The 23,571-nt window shown below is 32.7% G+C and overlaps 1 protein-coding gene across 1 annotated transcript in view; it reads left to right on the forward strand.

Annotated features, from left to right (window-relative positions):
* RGS7 (regulator of G protein signaling 7) overlaps window positions 1-23,571 on the forward strand; it is a 333,738-nt gene that overhangs the window by 167,900 nt on the left and 142,267 nt on the right. The window contains exons 3-4 of the mRNA XM_044674982.1: window positions 15,448-15,554; window positions 22,553-22,604. Of these exons, the coding sequence (XP_044530917.1) occupies window positions 15,448-15,554; window positions 22,553-22,604 (159 nt within the window). The remainder of the gene's footprint in view (window positions 1-15,447; window positions 15,555-22,552; window positions 22,605-23,571) is intronic.

Raw genomic sequence — 23,571 nt, forward strand, 5'->3', positions numbered from 1 at the left:
CCTTTAGCAATCATCTCTCTTCTCTGGACAAGTATGTTTTCTGACTAACACTCATTCCGTGGTTATTTGTTTTCTTTGTTTATAGCAATTAATTTATATCTTACTTCTGGTAGAAATTATTATCAATGCCATTGTAATTTTTTCTATCTAGTTCCCATTTTTAATTTAATAGCTCAATTAATTCATGTTTAAATCTTCATAATTGTATGTTTTCTCCTCTTCTTCTTATTCTTTTTTATTATATTATAAATTCTGATCTTTGCTCTGATGAATGGATGGATTGTGTACATAAAGCTAATTCAAGAATTATTTCCTTGTGTTTTCCTTTCCATTAAAATGTAGTTTATTTCATTCTTTGTGATGCCATTATAGTGCTCATCATTTTCAGTGCTTAACAATGTTTTTGTTTGGGTTTTTTAAATAAAGAAAATGTTCATATGGCAAAAGGCACAAAACTTTTTTAGAATAAAGTATTTGCTTTCTTTCATTTCATTCTCTTGAACTATACTTTTCTATATCTTTCTTCCCGTCTTTGCTTTTTTTTATATTTTCCATTCAAGTTACCATTTATCAACTTTGTGATTTTATTCAGAGGATTATATACAAGTTTTAATAAAATTTCCTCTTTACTTCATCCTCAGTACCTAATTTTGGCACATAAGCTGCAAGTATATTAATGGTAGTAATTTTGCAAATAAATATCATTAATACTAAAATACATGATCACCAAATGTCCCACAAAATATTATTTATTTTAGCTTTTGTGTATATGATTAAACTCATTCTTCTAACTACTTTCTATGACACTTTCAGTATTATCCATGACCCTGTGGTATGCTAGAGTCAGTTCATACTAGTTTATAACAACTAATTTTTTAAATTTTCATCATGAGAATTTATTTCCTGAAATCAACAAAGGCTACTGATTAGGACATAATTTGTTGTTTTGTTGATTTTTCTAGACTTATAAAAGTGATGGAGAAAATGTTAACAGTACAAACTAAATTTAAAAGTGTATAATACATAAAGTGTCCACTCCCCCTCCCAGAGAGCTTTGGCTATTAAAAATTTTCTAGCCCAATCCTTCCTATGAGCCAACCTTCCATAAAGTTACATTTTCCTACTTCTCCCTTCTAAAACAGCAGTCGGAATTTCAGTAGGCACAAAATTTCAAAATATGTTGTTACTATCATATTACTATTTTACTAATTTTAATATGTATCATAAAATTAAATAATAGTAATTCATACATATACCATACTTCTTTCCTGTTCTTTGTATATCAAAATATTTATGTTTGTTGACATTAAGTTTATGATTAAAAGTTTAAAAAAAACCAAGTACATGTAGCTCTAATAAAGTATTCTGTAATGCAAAGCTTTTTGTTTATGGTTGCTTTCATCAGAATTACAAATCTATTTTTATGTATATTTTTAAATAAAGGGAAAAAATACTCATATGACCAGCAATCAATGTAACTAAATGGAATCAAACTAAGGGAATACCAGTATGCCTTTCAAAAGCATAAAAGAAATCTCTTAGTAATAGTTGGATTGAGGTTTTAGGAAATACCAAAATGATGTAAAATGCTGGAGAAAAATGTTGATTTCTGTCATTTATTTTATAAAAATTTGCCAGGATACTTTTGAAAACTGCATAAGGTGATTGGAGATAATCCATGTTAACATGAAAGCTCTATTTGTTTTTATTGTTTACTTCCATCTATACTTCAGTGTGATGATAATGTAAATGCACACCCATAATTTACCTCTTTTTTTTATAAAGAAAAGTAAATTTCAGCATCTAACACTGAGGGTTTGGAGGCTTACATGAATAAATTCTTTGAAAAAATATAAGCTTCTGGGAATAGGAATTATTTCATTTTTGTCTCCAGTAGAGAAACTAGCACAATACTTGGCAAATAGTAGGAGCTTAATAAATCCTGATTGTTACAGATACATTATTTATGTCAATTTGGAAATTGAATCTGTTCATTTATCAGTGGTAGAAGATGATAGAAAATATACTCTCTCTCTCTCTCTATATATATATATATAGAGAGAGAGAGAACTAAAGTTACATAGATAGATAGATAGATAGATAGATAGATAGATAATTACTCTATCATGAAAATACAACTTATAGGCCACTTCTTTAAAACATTATTTATATTACTTCTCTCATTCTAATTATCTTTTAAGGATAGATGGCCGAAAACAAAAACAAAAAAATTCCATCTATCATTCAGTCTGAATATTTTGGAACTTGGGTAATTCTGATGCCTCAAAATTTAGGATGGATTTGTGCTACAAAAACGGAAGGAAAAAAATGATAATTTTACCAGATCAGTATTAGATTCACACAGTAACTATTTTTTGTAGATTTAGTAGGGTTTTTTTTTCTCTTAATGTGTTCATAATCTGGAAATGAGCAACAAAAGGAAGTTTGAATTTGATGGTAAATTTGTTGCTATACTTTACTTAGTTGTGTGGGTAAAGACAACAACAAATGTACAGGAAGATTAATTAGTTATTATTTTGCTTAGAACCATAATATTGCCCTGCCATCTGGTGTGCCATTATTGGGAGGACAATCTTGATGGATTATTCATTAAATTTTTCTCTTTCCTACATTTTGATCCAAGGCTGTCAGAAGTTTTCTTTATATTGTGTAGGACGAATGAGTATGGTCAGCTGTAGGAGCAATAACACAATAGTGAGGAAAAGAGTGGTCACCATGAGAGATAATAGTAGTCCTGGACTGATCAACTATTAGAATTTTAATCTCAATAACGTCAGTGAAAGATTTTCTGGCATTCATATAAGTAACTTCATTTTCACATTAGGACAATTGCAGAATGACCCTTTATGATTTAATATTTTGGAAGCTCATGTAATTTCTTTAAAATAGAATTATAATGATTAAAGTATCTTAGAATTATTAATTGATATGTTTAACCTTCAAAGAAAAAATGTTTGAAATTTATGATCGTAACAAATGTTTCCTGTAATCTTGGGACATTATAGATAGACTCCAGACTCTTCATATTTACCATATCTAGGCACTCTGTCTTTTGGAGAACTATCGCAGTTTGGTAGAAAGTACACTGAAATTGGAGTGAGGAAAGACCTGGGTTCAAATACTGACTCTAGTATTTCCTAATTCTGTGACTTTGGACAAATAGCTTAAACTTTCTAGGCTCCATTTTTCACATCAGTAGAATAAGTATATTTAGACTGGAATCTAGCCTCTAACTCATACTGGCTATATGGTTCTGATCACATTGCTCAAAAACTAGGTGTCTCTCTAAGATTCTAAGTTGTAGATGGTTAGCTGCACAAGTAGAAAGAGTTTTCTTCCAGGAGTTCCCTATATAAATACCAATAAAATCAAAAGTCTTGAAATATAAAAAATATTTGTAAATATGTATATATAAATATGTGAATACATATATGTATTGCAATGCAGCTACATATGCATAAATATGCATAAATATGTGTTGGGTATATATTTACATAGATAGATATGTACATGTGTGTGTGTGTGTGTGTGTGTGTGTGTGTGTGTGTGTGTAGGCAGATAGGTAATGTAGTAGATAGAGCCTGGAATCCAGAAGACATCTTTATGAGTTCAAATTCAGCCTCAGGTACTTGCTAACTATATGACCTTGAGCAAGTCACTTAAATCCTGTTTATTTCATTTCCTCATCTGTAAAATTAGCTAGAAAAGAAAATAGCAAACCACCATAGTATCTGTGGTAATAAAACCCTAAAAAGAGGTGTGAAAGAGTTGGACATAAAATATATCTACATATAAATATTGGGGGAAGAAAAAGATAGAAAATCCTCATTTGGAATATCAAGTCTTAAGGGATCTTAAAGTAGGATAAAGGTTTTTACAATAATTAATTCCTTGGGCATTATGGAGAAGTCAAATAAGTCCCAAAAGCAGTTCAGTCAGGTGAGAAGTGAGAACATTTGTTTAAGAAAAAAATGACAGAAATCAACTTGTGAAGAAATATATTCTCTCAGATATTTGGATTGGAGAAGAACATGCTTTTTGAGAAATAGATAAAAAAATTGACTTCAGATGAATGTACTGAATAACTACAAAGTATTGTGGTACATCATTTGTATTTGATTTTTTTAGAGTTTTGAAGTTTATAATTGACAGTCAAAATAACTTTTGGGAGATCATGGGAAGTTTATATAAAGACTGGGTTCATATCTGACAGAATGATAAATTTTTTAAATTAAAGATAAGTCCCTAACCACACAGAGGCTCTGATTTGAGGCATTAAGTCTAAAAAATAAGAGAACATATGTGAAAAATCTCTAGGAAGAAATAGGGAAAAAAGAAATAAAAAAATAAACAAACACCGAAGTAATAAGAAATCAAGGTCAGAAGGCACAAAAGCCTTCCAGCTTAGACAATAATTCTTCAGCTGATTTGTTTTGAACTATTCATTGGAAAAGAGTTGTTGCCTTTTTGATTGACTGGAGAAAGGTTGGAGCAGTTGATAGAAGCTCATTGGAAGAGAGCAGAATCCTGCTTCTAGATGAAGGACTACTGGGGACATTGCTTTCTACTGCTCTCTGCTACCCAAGATAGGAGAAAACTCTAAGGGTTCCCCATGTTATTTTCTGCCCTGTATGGTTTGAGAGAGAAAAACAGAAACACAATTAGTATATATTTTGTTGGGAGCTGTGCTTTGCTGTGAGAAAAGCCTTGAAACTCATTTAAAAAAAAAAAGGAAAGTCTATTATTTGCAGATCTGTGGAATTTGTCATTTTTTCTGATTTAAGAAAACTGCTGTCATTGAAAGAGCATAACACTTTTCTGAGTGCCCTGTTAATGGAGGTTAGTAATTGAAGGTAGCAATCCAGGTATACATTAATCTTGACATTATTTTAAGAGTACTCAAAAAGCTGACTCTTGTATTGCTTATCATTGATTTCTGTAACCTTGAGTTAAATTGAACCTCAACATTGCCAAATTCCTAGACCTTCCCTAAGGCTACACTCCAGAAGACTAGTCAGTTATCTCTTTAATTTACCTAAATATCTCCTTAATTTACTTAAAACAATCAATTAACATATGTACCAAAACCTTAAGCCATATGGATTCCTGATCTAGGTGTTAGCTCTACCTATTGTTTTAGGTTCCAACAGTTTGTATCTCATGATGATTACCTCATAGTACCAATGTATCAGACTACTTGGTTTTTTCCCCTCCCAATATACTGTTGTAACTCCAATAAAAGAGCTGTATGTTAGCTAAGGGTTAAGCTCTTTACCATCAGAGCTTCATCTCAGTGAAGCTCTGAACCATGGAAGCTCTTAACCATCAGAGCTTACTCACTGTCTGACTACCATATGCCAGAACTTTCTTTGTCTGTGTGCCTTCATTCTTGCCTTATGTTTTCTTTCCATTAGTCCTTAACCTGTAACCCATTTTCTCTCAGTCCCTGGTTCCCCTTTCTGAGTGTCCAACCCACTAGGAATCTTCATGGAACCACTGGACAGTTTCATCTAAAGAGGTTGTCACTGCTTCACTGATTTTTGAGCAGGGGTAACAGTGCATAGCAGGAAGCTAGTAAGGAAAAGAAAGGTAGCAATTAGTGAAGAAGACGCTTTGTGTGGTACAGATTGTTCTAACTTCAAGACCTGAAGTTGTAAGTTTTTCTGTTTATCTATATGGATATAAATACTCATGTGCCTCCCTGCTAGATTTCTAAAAGTGTTTGCCTGTTCTTCCTTATGCACCACTAACACCATTAATACTAGATATATTGGTGAGAAGGTACACATTTGGTCTATGTGTTTTAATTATTACTTTTTCTTCTAATAAGTAACTGTGACATTTGATTAGTCTTGTTATTATTATTACTTTTACTTTATTGTTTAAAAATGGTTTCTATTTAAGATTTAATTGTGTCATTGGGACAGATTCTGTATAAATCAAAAATATATTGTGGGAGTTTAGTACCTCTACTGATGAATAGAGGAAGTGTATCTACCGCCCCTCCAATAATCAGGTTAATTCCTAAGACTGTGAGAGAGTTTGGGGATACCATCCTTTTGGGTAATAGTATAGGACCCCCTTTTTGGAAATCATTCATTTCTCTCATTAAGAAACTACCATACTGTGTGAAGTACCCGAAGGATTAAAGTAAAATTTTATCATTGACCTCACATTTCTCAGCAGCTTTCCAAGATCTCTGACTGTCTGATAGATAAACATGCTTCTATAAGATTAACTCTTGTCTCACAGAAGGTGTTGTCTTTATGATTTTTTTTACTATTTATTTATTTATTTCGAATATTTTTCCATGTTCCATGATTCATGACCTTTCCCATCCTTCAAAATTCATCATTGCATTGCTACTACTAGAAAAGTCTATATTACATTCAATTGTGCCACAGTGTAACAGTCTCTGTGTACAATGATCTTATTCTGTTCCTTTTGCTCTGCATTAAAACTTGGAGGTATTTCCTCAAGTTCATTATTCCTTTTAGCATAATACTATTCCATCACCATCAGATACCACAATTTTTTCAGCCATTCCCCAAACAATGGACAACCCCTCATTTTCTAATTTTTTGGTATCACAAAGAGTGCAGCTATAAATATTTTTATACACATATTTTTCCTTATTAACTCTTTTGGGCACAAACCCAGCCCTAGTATGGCTGAATCAAAGGGCAGGCAATCTTTTAAAGTCTTTGGGGAATAATTCCAAATTGCCCTCCAGAATGGTTAGATTAATTCATAATTCCACCAGCAGTATATTATTAGTGTACCAATTTTGCCACATCCTCTCCAACATTTATCACTTTCCTTTGCTACCATATTAACCAATCTGCTACATATAAGGTGGTACCTCAGAGATGTTTTTATTTGCATTTCTCTAATCAGGAGGGATTTAGAACACTTTTTCATGTGCTTATTGATAGTCTTGATTTCTTCATCTGAGAACTATTTATACATCCCTTGACTATTTGTTAATTGGGGAATAACTTGATTTTTTTGTACATTTGACTTAGTTCCTCATATATTTGGGAAATTAAACCTTTGTCAAAAAGTTTTGTTATAAAGAGTTTTTTTTTTAGTTTGTTGTTTTCCTTTTAATTTTGGTTTTTAATTTGATGTAATCAAAATCAATCATTTTATATTTTGTAAAGTTCTCTATCTCCTGCTTGGTCTTAAATTCCTTTCCTTCCCACAGATATGGGAGATATATTATTCTATGTTCACCTAATTTATTTGTGATTTCACTCTTTATATATTTAAGTCATTTAACCATTTTGAATTTATCTTGGTATAGGGTGTGAGATGTTAATCTAGACCTGAATTTTCCCATACTGTTTTCCAATTTTTCCAGCAGTTTTTGTCAAATAGTGAGTTCTTGTCCCCAAAGCTGGGATCTTTGGATTTATTGAACACTAACTTGCTAAGGTCATTTACCCCTAGCCTGTTCCATTGATATACCTTTCTGTCTTTTAGCCAGAACAATATTGTTTTGATGACCACTGCTCTATAGTACAGTTTAATAGCTGCTATTGCTGGGCCCCCATCCTTCACATTTTTTCTCATTATTTCCCTTGTTATTCTTGATTTTTTGTTCTTCCAAATAAATTTTGTTATATATTTTTCTAATTCTATAAAAATGTTTTTGATAGTTTAATATGTATGGCACTAAATGTGTAGATTAATCTGTGTAGGATTGTCATTTTTATTATATCCTACCATAATATTATATATTACATCTTACCAATGAACAATTGATGTTTTTCCAATTATTTAGATCCAGTTTTAATTGTGTGAAAAGTGTTTTGTAGTTGTGACCATATAATTCCTTTGTTTGTCTTGGTAGATAGGTTCCTAAATATTTTATATTGTCTAGAGTGGTTTTAAGTGGAGTTTCTCTTTCTAACTCCTCCTGCAAAGTTTTGTTGGAAATATATAGAAATGCTGATGATTATGTGGATTTATTTTGTGTCTTACAACTTTTCTGAAGTTGTTAATTATTTCCAGTAGTCTTTTAATTGATTTTCGAGGATTTATATCATCATATCATCTGCAAAGAGTGATAGTTTTGTTTCCTCATTACCTGCTTTAATCCCTTCAATTTCTTTTTCTTCTCTAATTGCTATCACTAGTGTTTCTAGTACAATATTAAATAGTAGAGGTGATAATGGGCATCCTTGCTTCACTCCTGTTCTAATTGGGAAGGCTGATCAAATTCTAGCCCCAGGCTTAAGCTCAAGTTTTTGTTTCTCCCCCCCCCCCCCCAAACTGTATACTTGATCCAATCAGGCACACCCTTGATTTCCCTGTCTTGAAGCTCCACCCTGAATTTTAGGCTGAAAGATTACTACTTAATACTTAGTACTATAAGTCACCCCAAACTGCATATTAAATTCTTATCCCAAGCCTAGACTGGAAATCCTGGATTTGCTCTGGGCCCATATAGATCTGCCCACTTTATCACAGACTACACTGGGCTGGGACTCCAGTCTTCTCCACAGATCTGAAGTTTCAAAGGATGTGGGTTGGCTTGTACCACTATTTCCCCAGGCAAAATCTCAGGATCTGAATGTTAGCTTGAGCTTAGGTCCTGAATTTGGGAGAGAAGATGTGGGGTGGGAATGGGAGTGGCTTGCTCTTCCCTCCTTGCTATAGCCTTTTGCTGGCTCTGCTTTCCTCTCACCCCAGTTTCTCTGCCTACCTTTTGGGTTTTTCTTTTCTTGAAAGTTGTTTTACTCTGTCTCCTTGTTGATTCTTTCACTCCTATTTTCATTTTGTGGTGATATTTTATTCTTGATCAGAAAGTATTCTTGTGGTGACAGAGAGCTGCTATAGTTATTCCTCCATCTTGGCTCCACCTCTGGAGCTCATCTTTATGACTCTTGATTAAATTTTGAGACATGTTTTGCCTGGCCGCTTCTGGGTGCTCAGGATCTTTGCTGGGTCACTGGACCTTGGAAGAGATATTGCAAACTACACTTTGAAAAATGCCTTCTTTGTTTTGAGATCAATAAAATCCCCTTCTGGAAAGTAGACTTCAGAGTTTGCCCATGGAGGGGACGCCCTGCCTGGTACTACTTTCCTGAATGTAACCCTGGATGGGTATAACCTGAACTCCCACAATTAAGAATATTAAGGTGTTAGAGTTTCTCCATTTGGTGATATTATCTTATCTTTTCTATTTCTCTCTTATTATTGCTGGTATTGTTTTCTTATTTTTTTCTTATTTCTATATATTCATTTATGCTTTCTGTTGTAAGCTAAATTGCTGAATCTTTGCATATTACTTATAATAAACTTTTGTCTTTTTGCCCTTTTACTTAATAATGATGTGGGAAAATACATCTTATTGTAGGAACACATTTCAAACCACAAATAGTTAAGTTAAGCAGCTGCTTTTGTAACAAGTACCCAAGAAGTTTCATGAATCAAAGAATCAACCTTTCCCCTAAACTTGTATTCAAGAACTATCATTGAAAAGCCTAACACTATGGGCATAATAATATGGAATAGAGTTAGAGTGTAACATAATGGAAGGAAAACTTACCCTTCATTCCTTGTTCCTGATTTAATCAAACTGGGAAATTAGGATCATAGATATAGAACTGAAAAGGACAACTTGATAGTTAACTAATTAAATCTGATTAGCCATGAAAGTCAGAGGTTTTTCTGAAAGACAAAAGAACAGTTAAGATAATCAAAATTTATTGTTGAGAGCAATCAAGCTAAGAATGATGGTAACAGAAATACAAATCTGATTGCCCCTATATCATTTCCAAAACCAGGTTGAAGTATGTTATAAATGTCTTGGAGGAATTGATCCTTATTCACCCAAACCACCACACCCACCTCATTCATCCTCCACCCCCATCAAAAATATAGTTTCCTTAAGTTAAAAAAGCCAAAGAAGAAAACTTTCAGAGTAATACATTAAAAATCTTGGCTTTTTTTTTTTTAACAACCCCCAACCCTTTTTTTTTTTTTGGTTGTTATTTGTCTTTGAGCACACTATCTGAGCACTGTCCTCTGGGCTCTGATCTCCTTTTTGCTGCTCAATTGTGATCTAGAGGCAGTTTTGAGAGGACAATTTCAATCACTAGTTGCTTAAAACCAGTTCCCTCACAGGTACTTTCTAATTCCTGATGGATTGGATGAAATAGGATTCTATTAGCAATGTTAGAGTCATTTCAGTTATGTCTAACTCTTTGTGACACCATTAGGCTTTTCTTGGCAAAGACACTGAAATAGTTTGCCATTTCCTTCTCTGGCTCATTTTATGGAGTAGGACACTGAAGCAAACAATGTTAAGTGACTTGTCCAGGAACACATAAATACTAAGGGTCTGAGCACAGATTTAAACTCCAGTATTCTTGATTCCATTTCCAACACTCAAGCCACTGAATCAACTAATTCCCCCTCTATTAGCAAATCTAAACCTAATCCTAAATCACAAAACTTTAACTCCATTTAAAATTATAATGTATTTATGTATTAAAACAAAAGATCTTTTCAAAAAGACCAATTATTTTGATTAAAGTCTTTAAACAAAACACAAAACTATCTTAAAGAAAGTCATTGCTTATCAAAATTTAGAAGGTATTCCAAAAATCTTGGTGACCTGCTTTAAGCTGATGTTTTAAGACTAAAATTGCACTAAGTCTCTTGAAATACTCTATATTTTGTTAGCAGTTCCTAGGGAGGAGACAGTTGAATTAACCAAAAGGCTTAGATATCTTCATATATAAATAGGTGATCTGGTTGATATCCAGTCTAGAATTTTAACCTGATATAACATAGTTCTAAGCACAGACACATATGCATTATAGACTTTCAAGTTAAATAGATTTAGAAATCCAACTTTGCTCTGATTTATACTTTATGGTTTCTTAATTCGTTAGATGGAATCTAGCAACATACATACTTTGAAAGAGGAAAGATGACAGAGATTGCAGTAGCTTATTGGTTTTTTTCACAAGGTCTTGAACCTAGAAATGTAACTTAATGATCAGATATGCTGACAGCTATTATGCTATTTCTGTGGCAACCAAGAGTTCCATATGAAGGTCTGAACAGACTAATGTGGCCATTTATTATTAAGGCAGATTCAAAAGTGTGAACAGAGGGAGAAGTGCTTATTGTAGAATGACTCTCATTTTGGTGTGAGATCCTTGAGCTTGAGAGTATGGACAATTGGGCTAAAGTATAAATAGTTTATATTTGCTGATGATGGTTCTATTCAAAGTCTATTGAGGCTAAACAACAATAAGGAATATCCTCCACTATACAACCTGTTGGGATACCTGCTTCTTGAGTTATGAATTCTTGTTTTTCTAAAAGTGCCCTCATCACATTAATAGGTTGAGGTGCTTCAGTACCTACCAAATGGTAAACATGCTAAACATAATGTTAGACTATAAACAAAATAAAAAGAAAGTTCAACATACAAAAATAACGTATGAGAAATCTGATCTTGCTCAAACTGAGAGGTCATTAAATGGAGGCCCAAACAACTCTGCCAAGAAAAAATGAAGTGCCTGGAGAATGGATCACAGACGTATCTATGGCAGGGATAACACAAGGAATTGGATAATTATTTCTTATAATCACGTATAAAGTTTCAGGTTGAAAAAGGGTTCATTTTTAATAATGGCCTGCTAGCAACAGTCCAGTCCACATTTAGTATTGTCAGTACTGTGTTGGACCAGGACAGTGAGTTTCTAATATCATACCACTAGGTAGTAGCCACACTAGACCAAAAAGCCATGTTTCTTGACTCCTAGTCAAATACTCTTTCCACCATATTGCTAAATACATTGGGTGGAGAGTGGGGTAAGAAACTCATTGATTACATGATAATGATGCTTTTGAAAATAAGAAGGCATATAAAAGCTCAAGGTTGTCATTATCATTAGACCATAGCTATTTTTAATATGCACCTAACCAAATGCCATGAATCTCAATTTCTACTTGTAAAAATTAGAAGGAAGGTGTCAGATCTTTTGGATCTATTAGTTTTAAGCTATTAAAACTTAAATCTAATTCACTAAGGCTTTTAGAATATATTGCATTTAATTTCATTTGACTTTATGCAAAGATAGTAGAATAGTTTATTTGGACACTGACTTTAAGTCTTATTACATCAAGGTACAATTCCAATATTTTTTCCTTTAAATAAAACTCTTAAATTCTGCCTTAGTATCAACTCAAAGATAGAAGAGCAGCAAAGTCATCAAGGTTAAGTGATTTGCCCAGGCTCACAAAGCCAAGCAGTACCAGAGGTCATATATAACCCAAGGCCCTCCCAATACCAGGCCTATCGCTCTATCCATTGTGCTACATAGCTGCCTCCCATCATGAAACTTTGGCATACTTGCTCAGGGTAGTTCATCAATATTAGAAGTTCAAGGTGATATAACTGTTTTAAAAATTTACACTACTCTGTATTGATCAGCTCCATCAGATGTAATTTAAAAAACAACAACAACAACAACAACAACAACAACAACAACAACAACAACAACAACAACAACAACAACAACAACAACAACAACAACAACAACAACAACAACAACAACAACAACAACGAGAATTCCACAGGAGCATAAGCCAGAATTTTGACATGTAAGGGAGATTATTGAGGGAGAAAAGTAGATCCCAAACTTTTTTCTCCAAACATATGAAATTAATGGTAGCCTTTTACAAAAGAAGCAGTGAAGTGATATACAAATAATTATCTGTAGATTTAGCTTACTTTAGTACTTAAAAGAATCTATAATTGAATCAGTCTAGGTAATTACCACACCAATCCAGATCATATCTCCTTCACACTGTAGAAAATTGTCTTCTATTTTGTACAGTTACTGTCTGGAAAGGATCATCACTAGTGTTATAGAAATGAACCTTTCTGTACATAGCTTTTTCTTAGATACCTTCTACACTGATAGGCCATATTCAAAGAAATTCCAGTTGGGTAGGGCCTATACATTGATAGTATAACTTTTGAGAACTCCATAATATTCAGATTATGATGTTAGACTGAAATTGACCTTCAGTAAAGGAAGACATAAAAATATAGCCTCTATCGGAAAATACTTCAATTGGATTTAGATTTTACATTAGTGTTTCTATTTATGAATGTCAATATATTCATATTCAGAAATAACTCCCTATTTATTCAATCTAGTAATTGTCTTCTTATTTGGCAATTATCTCAATTTTACAGAAAATCTGATACCCTTAAGTCAAATTACACAAATGATCGCTTACTTTAAGCTGTACCTGCATATAATATGTTTAACTTAAAGCCCACAAACATGTAATCCCTCTTTGAACCTTGATTTCATCTAACCAGGGGCAAGGTTTCTATCCATGCTCCTATCTGACTTAAGAGTTAGCATTTATTATTTTTCTACATTGATTCCTGATTGCCAACCTCCCAAGCATTTCAGAAGCATTTCAACCGACAGAGCAACAACTCTATTTATCTGGGACCCTTTGAATGAATGAATGAATGAAAAACATATATTACATTTACTATGCATATAGCACTAAGGATAAAAATAGAAAACAGTTCCTCTTTCAAGTAGCATTCTAATGAGAGACTCTACATATACATATAAATATAGGCATATATATGTGTATATATATATATATATACACACACACATTTTTTTTAGTTGCATGTCAAATGGAAAGATCCCAGAGTTTTTAGGGTCCAGTAGGATTTTTCCTCAATCTCCAACTCAAGGTCCTTTATGTCTGACATACAAAATAAAAGAAATAGGGAAAGATTAGATGAAAAAATTCCAAATAGATCCATTCTTTGCTATCTCAAGCTTACCTCTATCCCCTATTTGAAATTTTATTATCTATATTTATATATATGTATATAAGCATATATAGTACATATGTATGTACACTTACAACTACAACTGAGTCTTATCATTCACAATAATTATGTTCTAAAAAGTTGCTACAAATACTGAGCCTTTATTCTTCATGGAATTGCAGGAATAGGTTTCTGCAAGCCTCTGGTCAAAACAATTACTTTAGCACTTTCCAGAGTGGTTTCATGTGCAGATTGGCAAATCTCTTCCTTTTTCATGATGAACTATATTGTTGATTCAATAACATTGAGCACATAGCCATCTACACTGTAACTCAAGCTTTTCTAACACATTTTATTAATATATAAGGTGCATGATGGTCTTCTTATGCTTAGGAACACTAGACAACACTTCAGCGCTTGCTTGTTGGCTTTTTAAACAATGAAATCACCAACAGAAAATACAAAACTGAGAAAAACAGTATGAAACCTAAAAGAGGCCAAATATCCCCTTTTTTGACATCAGCTGCAAAAGTGCACATCAACTTGAGGTTTTCTTTGGCCTGTGCATGCTTAGGGATGACTATCATAGAGCCACAGAAGTATTGATTTGTGATTGCAAATCTATTGTAACAAGTAGGTAAATTCTAAATCCATGAATAATGAGGCTTGCCTAAGTGAGAAATGACATATATACTTACCTACATATTTACCTATTTTTCCTTCTCACCTTTCTGTTCTATCATATGTCATATACAGGGAGTAGAGAGATGAACAGCAAAGGACTGGGCATCGGGTTAGGGAAAAAGATGGATAGAGCCCAGAGGATGACAAAAAAAAAAAAAAAAAAAAAGAGAAGACTACCAGGTGTGAGATTCCTACATCTGGCATTAAACATAAATACATATTGTATATAGAATATTCTAGATTGAAGAGCCAAAGTTAGAGCTTTCTGTGAGTGAAATGGCAGTTTAGGGCATGCTTCAGTCATCTCTGATATCATCACTATATTAAAATAAAGTATAATTACTGATATCAATATAGATGATCCTAAACTATGAAGAAATGAATAAATTTATATTTAGTATATTCCATTTGGTTGGACAGGCACATTTGTAATATTTTGGAAAGATTTTCCTAAAATAAGAGCTAAAATAAAAAATTCAACTATTTTAAGGGCCACACTTCTGTTATCTGGAAAATGCTTTTCTTTTCCCCTTAGGAAACTCATCCTTTTGAATAAATGTGACATTCTAAATAGTTTCCACATGTGGAAGGTGAGGAATGAAAAGGCAAAATGGAAGGAAGATAATATGTCAACTGAATCTACTACCCAGAGAGAAATTATAATGAAGTGAGAGGACACTTAAAGGTTACTTAATGTTTAAAGCTGATTAATAGAAGCAGCAATCATGTCAGTAACTTCCTTTATGAAATCAAAGATATTATAATATGCATAAAGCAATGCTTTCAGAATGCCAAGGATTTAGATATTACAGTGTGTTCTGAGAGATTGAGAAGAACTGTTACACTGCTATACATCAAAGATATAAAAGCCTTTGTATATTCTTTTCTTTCTTTTTATGAAACAGTGGAGGCTCTCCATTTGGGGACATTAATGGCTGCCCATGGCTATTTCTTTCCAATCTCAGATCATGTTCTCACATTAAAGGATGATGGCACATTTTACCGATTTCAAGTAAGTATATTCCAAATGTCTTTTAATCAGCTGATGGGAAGCTTGTGGGTGATCAGAAGAGCACTTTTGAAAATGATTATTTGATTTCTGTACCTTTGATGGGTAATTTAGAGATATTAATTAATGTTAAATCTCAGAAGGAAAATAAAACTTACCATAGATCCAGAGAAAGATGGATTACACTCATGGAAGCAAGAAAGGTGATTTGAGGAAAATTAAAAACCATGATTATTATCTTTTAAACAAAGAGCTTGAACCAACACAGTGATTTGCTGGCCTTCAAAAGATAAAAACCATCCCCATGCACCTCATCTGTGAGTTATGGGCTTTGGTTGAAATCTTTGACTTTTCAATCAGAAATTATTCCAAAAACAAGGCATGTAGCTAGAGGATGGGGTTGGACAGGTGAGAGATGTCTTGGTATGTGTTTGGGGGTAGAGGATAGAGTTAACAGAACATAGCTAATTGCATGCCCTCCACAAGTGATACTAGCAATTTTTGTGTAAGCTAGTAAGGACTACTCTCAGCCTTTCTTTACAAAGAATATTCCACTGAGATATGAACTGAACTTAGAAATGTCCCAAGTGAGAATGGCTCCTTGCTCCCTCCCCATGCCTCGGTAATTTTCAAATAAGCAGGCAGGCCCATTGTCATTCTCCTGTCTACTAATGGATATTCTGCTTAACATCATTTACTGTGCAGATATTTGCCACTTGCATTCACTTGAGTATACTTGGAGCAAGTAATGTATTTTCTATGGTAGAGTCAGATAGGATGAGTCAGGAATCACTGATGAAAAGGATTGAAGTTTGCAAAAATAAAACATGCCAATAATCCCAAAGGTCAAACTTTGGGATTGGCTGCTTTCATCAGTAAATTTCTGAAAATTATGCATCACCATCCAAATTTCAGACATCATTATGAAGCTGTATTGAGAAGCAGGAAAAGTAGAACATTGTGTCTAGGATGATCACTAAAGAGAAATCTGGGGACAACTTGGCTAGGAAAACCCAGCAACCAAAATAGAAATGGAGAGGAAATTCAGGACCTATTTTTTCATCAAAAGATTTTTGTAGCTGTTGTTCATAGGACAGTTGGAACACAAGCAAAGGAAATTCAAGATGTTTTTTCTTTTTATTTCAGTGATAGCTGGTTGAGTCAGCATGGTTGCTCATATCTTGATATTTACCTCAGCAATTTGAACTAATTTATAGGAAATCAGCCTTAATTGCTCAAAAATCTGAATTCTTTGTGGAAAGTAATTCTTTCATTAAGTAATTTTTATTAATTTCAAATAAGCATAATTCAAAATAGGTTAAAAGCTTTCTAACTAGTGCTATTGCAATACTTATTTTAAAATATTTTAATTAGTATATATTTGTTTACATATAAGTAGTATTTTCAATGTGCTTCAAAATAGTCAATTATGTTTAGGTCATTGAACATATAACTTTAATCTTATGAGATCGTATATTTAAGGATAGAAAGGATTTTACAAGCCTTCTAGAATTGTCCCCTCATTTAAGAATAAGGAAATGATATTCCATAGAAGTTAAGCAACTTGCTTAAAATCACACACACAGGAAGATGTAAACTGAAGCCCACTAACTACAAATCCTGCATATTTCTACCATATCATGCTCCTCTGTGGTCATCTAACCTAGTGGGGTGTCAAACCCAAATAGAAACAGGAGTCACATATCTTTACATAAGGATTTCAGTGAGTTGTATATTCACTTAAGTTTTAAAATGTAACATTATCTATATCTTATTGGATGATTTTAAAATCCTTACCTTTTGCCTTAGAATGGATATTAAGAATCCATTCTAAGGCAAAAGAGAGGTAGGGGTTAGGTAATGAGGTTAAGTAATTTGCATAGATTCATATATCTAGGAAGTGATTTGAACCAGGATCTCCTGTCTTCATGCCAAAAATAAGGTCATAAAGAACTTCTTCAGAGGTGTTTAAAAGAAGCAAAACCTTTATAGAAATACCTGTGTATTTCCACAGGGTATCAACTTTTCCTCTATTTCATAAGGATCAAGTATTTTATAATGTATCATTTGCATTTTCCATAAACTTCAAATTGTTGAGATGGCACTCTAATATAATAACAAAATGTTATTTCCACCTAAAAAGATTCCATGTCCCTTTCAGAACTTTTTAAAAAAACACATTTAGCTCCCTATATGCATACCTTGTTATGCCCTTAAGACTTAATAAAACTGTAAAGATAAGTTTGGCGTATTTTGGGTACTATGTGTGAACATTCTGCTTCTATTATAATATTTATTCATTCATTAACATTTTTTAACACTATGCTAGGCATTAAGGGAGATGAAAGATAATAAAGATATGGCATCTATCTTAAGGAAACATTTAGAATAGCAGAGGAAATTATACCTGTATAAACATGCAACGTTTTAAATAAATATAGAGGCATTATGAATTATGTAATAGTAATAATACCAAAAAATTATTATAAGAGGTGCTGATTCCAGATTTGGAGGAAGGAGCCTTTCTAACTGAGGGAAACCAAAGAATGCTTCACATAAGAACTAACTTTTAAAGCAAAGGTGTCAAACACCAGCCCAGAGGCCACATGTGGCCCACAATGCTACCAAGTGTGGCTGATACCACAATAAAATGTATTTGGGGAGTTAATTAAATAAGTAAGAATTTTTAAATGTAGGTAATATGTATATGTAGTTTTCTAAGTCAACCTGTAGTCTCCAAGAATTTTTAATCTGTTATTTACTGGTCCCCATTGTTCTAAAGAATAAATGATTTAAAAAAAGGACATAAGAGCTCCAGGAATGGGGCATATGATCAAAGACTAAGAGACTCTTTTTCATTTGGACTATTATTTCCTTCATAGAGAATGATGGTTGAAATATTAACCTTTTCATTAATGAAGTCCTCAAAAGAGACTCAACTTTCAACAACCACAATACTATACAACCTTTCTTATTGCCAGTTTACCTCCTTTTATCCTATTACATAATATGTCAGTTTTTTAAAAATCATCCATCTGTTTTTAAAGGAGAATTTAAGACATCTGGCAATTCATTGCATGCTCTTTTCACTGAGATAGCCATCAACAAGGTATTTACAAAGGGATCAAATAGACATTGCAGTGGATGTCCTTATTGCCCAGAGGTTGATAGTTGTATTATTTTTAATGGCATTGACCAATACAGTAAAATGAATTCAGAATAGATAAAATCAATTTCTTCCACCCTTGGTCCATATGTTGGGTACATTTACTCTGTTAGCTACTAACCTGAATCTCAACATTATCTTCTCATCCTAGTATTTTGAAGCCTGTTAGATAAAAGAGACATCTGGTTTTGGCTTTTCTCTAAAGTCATGATCCAGGAATATCCCATAGCAGTTCTGGCAAATAGTTTTTTATGCAAACTCAAAGTGCTGGCAATCATTTGGTGCACCATTGTTCTGATTGGCACCACCTCAAAACATTTGCATTTTTTTCCTTTGATGGAAGCAAAAAGCATCTTTTTCCTACTGAATTATCCAATGTTCATTTAACAAGACTCTCCTTTGGGCTTTTGGTAAAATGTCAGCCAATTCTATTGAAAAAGTAACTTTTTAACTTAATCCCATTATATCATAAAGTGACACAGACTGACTACAGGATCTTCTAGCTACATTTTTAGCTATTCCATTTTATGTGAATTGAACAATATAGGAATAAAACTTGAAAGTCCAAATTCCTTAATAATGACCAGGAAACTAACTAAGGAAGAAATAAAATAATTCCTATATCAAAAATATTTTTGTACTGATAGTTCTTGAATGAGAAGTAAGATACTATAAGAAAAGTATAGCCTTTTCTATACATTGTGGCTTCTTTTTTAAAACATTAGAATAAAAGAAGCACTGTATGAAGTAAACATTAGTACTGAAATAAATTATCACTTGTAATCCAAGGGCATGATTATGTCATGATTTAGTCATTGTTATTTATTTCCTTTGGGGCTAGGCATTTAAGGAATGGGTTCTTGTTTTTGTTGATGGTGTTAATTTCTTTCCCTAGGTTTTATCAATTAATTATATGACAGAACTCTGGTCACTAGAATGAAATTATGTCCCATTTCCAATCATTCCAGAAATTATTCTCCCCAAACTAGAACTTGAGTTTTGTGTATGGGGCAATGATGATGGTGGTAAGGTAGTGGAATCATTCTCTTTATTCTCTCTCTATTCCTGGCACTTGACTGTTACATTCAGTCCTCTTGTATCCACTTTAGCTGAATGAAGGACAGGAAATTGTCAAGTACAGAAGAGAAAAGTGAAAACCATTAAAGAGTATATTTCAGAATGATTTTCACTTGCTCAAAAGTAAAACTCTATTAGTGGTCTGAAAGGAAAAGAAAAAAATGGAAATACTTCTTATTAAATTCAAGTTATGTTCTAAAAATCTTTGGATGAGTTAAATATAGCAACATAAAGATGGGGCTAGGGGCAAGGGAAAGGTGTTTTTAGTAACCTAAGAACTTCAAGAGGTCAATAGTTTGAAGAGGGCTAAACTCATAGTAGTTCACATATTAGTAGATTGATTATATATGTTTCAAGTGATATACTTAAAATTAGGAAAATATTACATGCCAGATTCAAAAGTGTGTATACTTATGCCATACATCCAGCTAAAAAGGCAAATAAGACATTCAGTTATAATATTTTGAAATCAATAGTATTATTACTCTTTTAGACCTAGAATGACATTTTCCACCAAGTGGATAATCATTGAATGCCTTTTGATAATGCTAGTATTTGAAGTTTCCCAGTAAACTGTAATGGTTATATGCCAAGGATCTACTTTTATTGTTGATACTAGGGAACCCAAACCATTTCATTGTGGTGAATTCATCATGGTTTGATATGCATTGAGTTTTCAGACATGACATGCTAATTAAGAACTGTAAAATGCAGAGCAACTATGAATAAGAAAGCATTTGGAATGAGTTGGCAATTCCTGAATTGAAAAGAAAACTTGGAATTCTAAGGAAAATAATTTTTATATCATCATTGCTAAAAACTTATTAAGTGATCTTGGAAAAGCATTTTGCTTACCTATTCCTCATTTTTCCTCATTTATACTCTGCAAACAACAATGTATGAGGATCAAGGAAAAGACTTATAAATCACATTGCTAAGTACAAAAGCCATTTACTGTACCAATTGGAATTATAGAATCAAAACTGGGAGTGGTATCTGGTTTAGCCCCTTTATTTTATAGATTAGAAAATTAAGACCCAGAAAAGTGACCTATACCTGAGTACATGATAAATATCACAGCTGATTCTAACACAAATTTTTAAATTTTTTTAATAGCTATTCTTTTTTTCTGTTCTTTTCTCTTCTTTATTACCTTTCCTTTATTTTTATTTCTTATGTATTTATTGGTTCACTAAACCTTCTATCAGACTAATTGGGATTTTTTTCATGCAGAGTTCTCTGACTTTCACCTCCAAATAATGAGATGTCTTCAGGACTATTGATATCACAATTAGGTCCAAATCAGACTTCACATGGGAACACTCCAAATATTATATGCTTGGATTATAGCAACCCCATCCTAATTATGCCTCAGCTTGGGTTTTAATATGAAATATAGAAAAATGATTGAATTGGATTGAAAGTCACAGGGGACTTGCTAGGATAACTTCAGGTGTCCTGGACTCTGTGTTAGGACTCAATTTCCTTGTGGGGTTTGTAGAGTGCTAGGAACCCAAGACACTGGAGCTATTTGCTTTTTGAGCTTCAAGGGTCACTTGAGAACCAAAGACAAACTATTACAACCAATAATAGAAAGTTAAAAATTTGGGGTCAGCAAGATCCCTCTGGATAATATGTTATTCTTACTTTTCCCATAAAAATTTAATTTTTAGTAACAGATTCTTTGAGTTTTGTATATTATAGAGAAGTTATATGCTTTATCAAAACTTAACTATATTCATGGTATATATTGGATAATTATTATCTTGGCTTTCTGCTTAATATATTGTTGTTACATTAGCTATTGAGTCCCAACAAAATACTTTTTCTTAAATTGTTAATAGTGGCTGAGTTTGAAATTCATTCTGCAATTTCCTTTTTCTTTCTTTCATGCAATTTGTTGAATTACTATATAATAGAGTAACATAAAATTAATTATGTGCCCTCTCTTAATGAAATAATATATGTTATGGGTTGAAAAGTAATTCCTAAAGTCATCACATATCTTTAATTTGACAGAATATCAAAACAAAAAAAAATATTACTGTGTTAATTTACTTTTGGGGAATGAAGTTCAGTAAAAAGAAATAAAAAGAAAGTCCTGAAGTCCTGAACATGATGATTTTTAAAGATTTTTTTCAACTCTAAAATTCTATGATTCCAGATCTTGCCTTAATGATCTGAATCCAATTTCAATTATGAAGGATTTATTTTAATTGTACAAATATCAAAGGTGGCCAAATGACAAGATTTTAAGGAAGAGTCTGTTTCATTATTCAGTATTTGGGATTCACATTTCAAATACTATGATTTTTTAAAAATTATATATCCAACTCTTCCGCATAAATATTCTTGCTATAAGCATTTGTTTTAACATAGTTTTTTGAAGCTAAAATAAAAGTCAAAAGAAATTTTAGTTTGAATTTTAAAGGAATTAATAGGCTCCACGAGACTATACCAGCTATACAAGGGATTATTTGATTTGGGGTTGAGATCAACATGGAGGTAAAATGATTTTTTTGAAAACCAATGATCAACCTGTATTTACTCTATAACTGGTCAAGAATTGTAGACTGTAGTTTAAAGTATGCATTGCAAAGTAGCAAAAATATGCAACTTTAGGATTTATTTGTTAGCCACTAAATTAACATCAGCAAATGATTCAAAACAAATAAATAGTTTTTGAGACTGTAAAGCTAAAAATTGTATAACTCTTATGTTGTCTAACATATATTCATACTTTTTCTTTGTTCTTTAGACACCCTATTTTTGGCCATCAAATTGTTGGGAACCGGAAAATACAGACTATGGTTAGTGTGGATGTCTCTCCTCATTTTACTATTGACAGAACTATGTTGTCTGGATTGACACATCAATTCTACTTTTCTGCACTGTTCACCTTTAAGGGAAAAGGAAGGTGCACTGTTGAATACGTCACAAACATTACTAACACTGAATTTGTGATGGGGTTTTGATTGGTAAAATTTTTCCCAAACATAGGGTCAACTTTGCAATTCTTCTATGACTCTAGAGATAGTGTTTTACTGCTGTGGCTCACTTTACATCCAACATGGAAAAACAAAAGGTCCCAGGCAGAGTGGCCAAGGTGAAACATATTCAAGTAAGTGATGTAAGCAATGGAGAAAACTGCTACTGATTACGATTTCTTTTTCTGTAGTTAACAAATTGTGTAACACTAATAGTAGTCCCAGTTGGAAGCAAGTAGAAAGAAAAATCTCATAAATAAATGATGAACCAAATTCAGTTGAACTCAAAATAAACCCTGCTCAGTGTCCCTGTTGTTAGGAAGTTTAATCAAGGAGATAATAAACAATTAATAAATCCTGGTCCTACTGACAACCCAAGAATATCTTGAAGATTATTGTCTTTAAGATGATAAAAAGACTTAAGGTCATTTGGGTCTTTCAAGAAGGATCTCCTGAAGATATTAACACCTTCTTAAGGTCACCAGTGATCCATTTGTTCCTCAATATTTTTAGGAAATCTATTCTGACATTTCACATAGTAAGGAAGAGTGAAAATGAGAAAACAGTTCTGAATTGTTAATTTATATTAAGTAAATTCACAAGAAACAGACCTATAGGATTAGAGACAGACAGACCGAGATAGAGGCAGAGACAGAAGGAAATTATGATTGCTAAGTTTTCAACTGTGATAGGTACTGTGGTTAGGTTGGAAATATAAATATGAGCAGAACCAAGAATATACAGAAGAATGTAAAGTGTATGTGTGTGTATATATATATATATATATATA

Source organism: Gracilinanus agilis, chromosome 4, assembly GCF_016433145.1.
Source record: "Gracilinanus agilis isolate LMUSP501 chromosome 4, AgileGrace, whole genome shotgun sequence".
NCBI lineage: Eukaryota > Metazoa > Chordata > Mammalia > Didelphimorphia > Didelphidae > Gracilinanus > Gracilinanus agilis.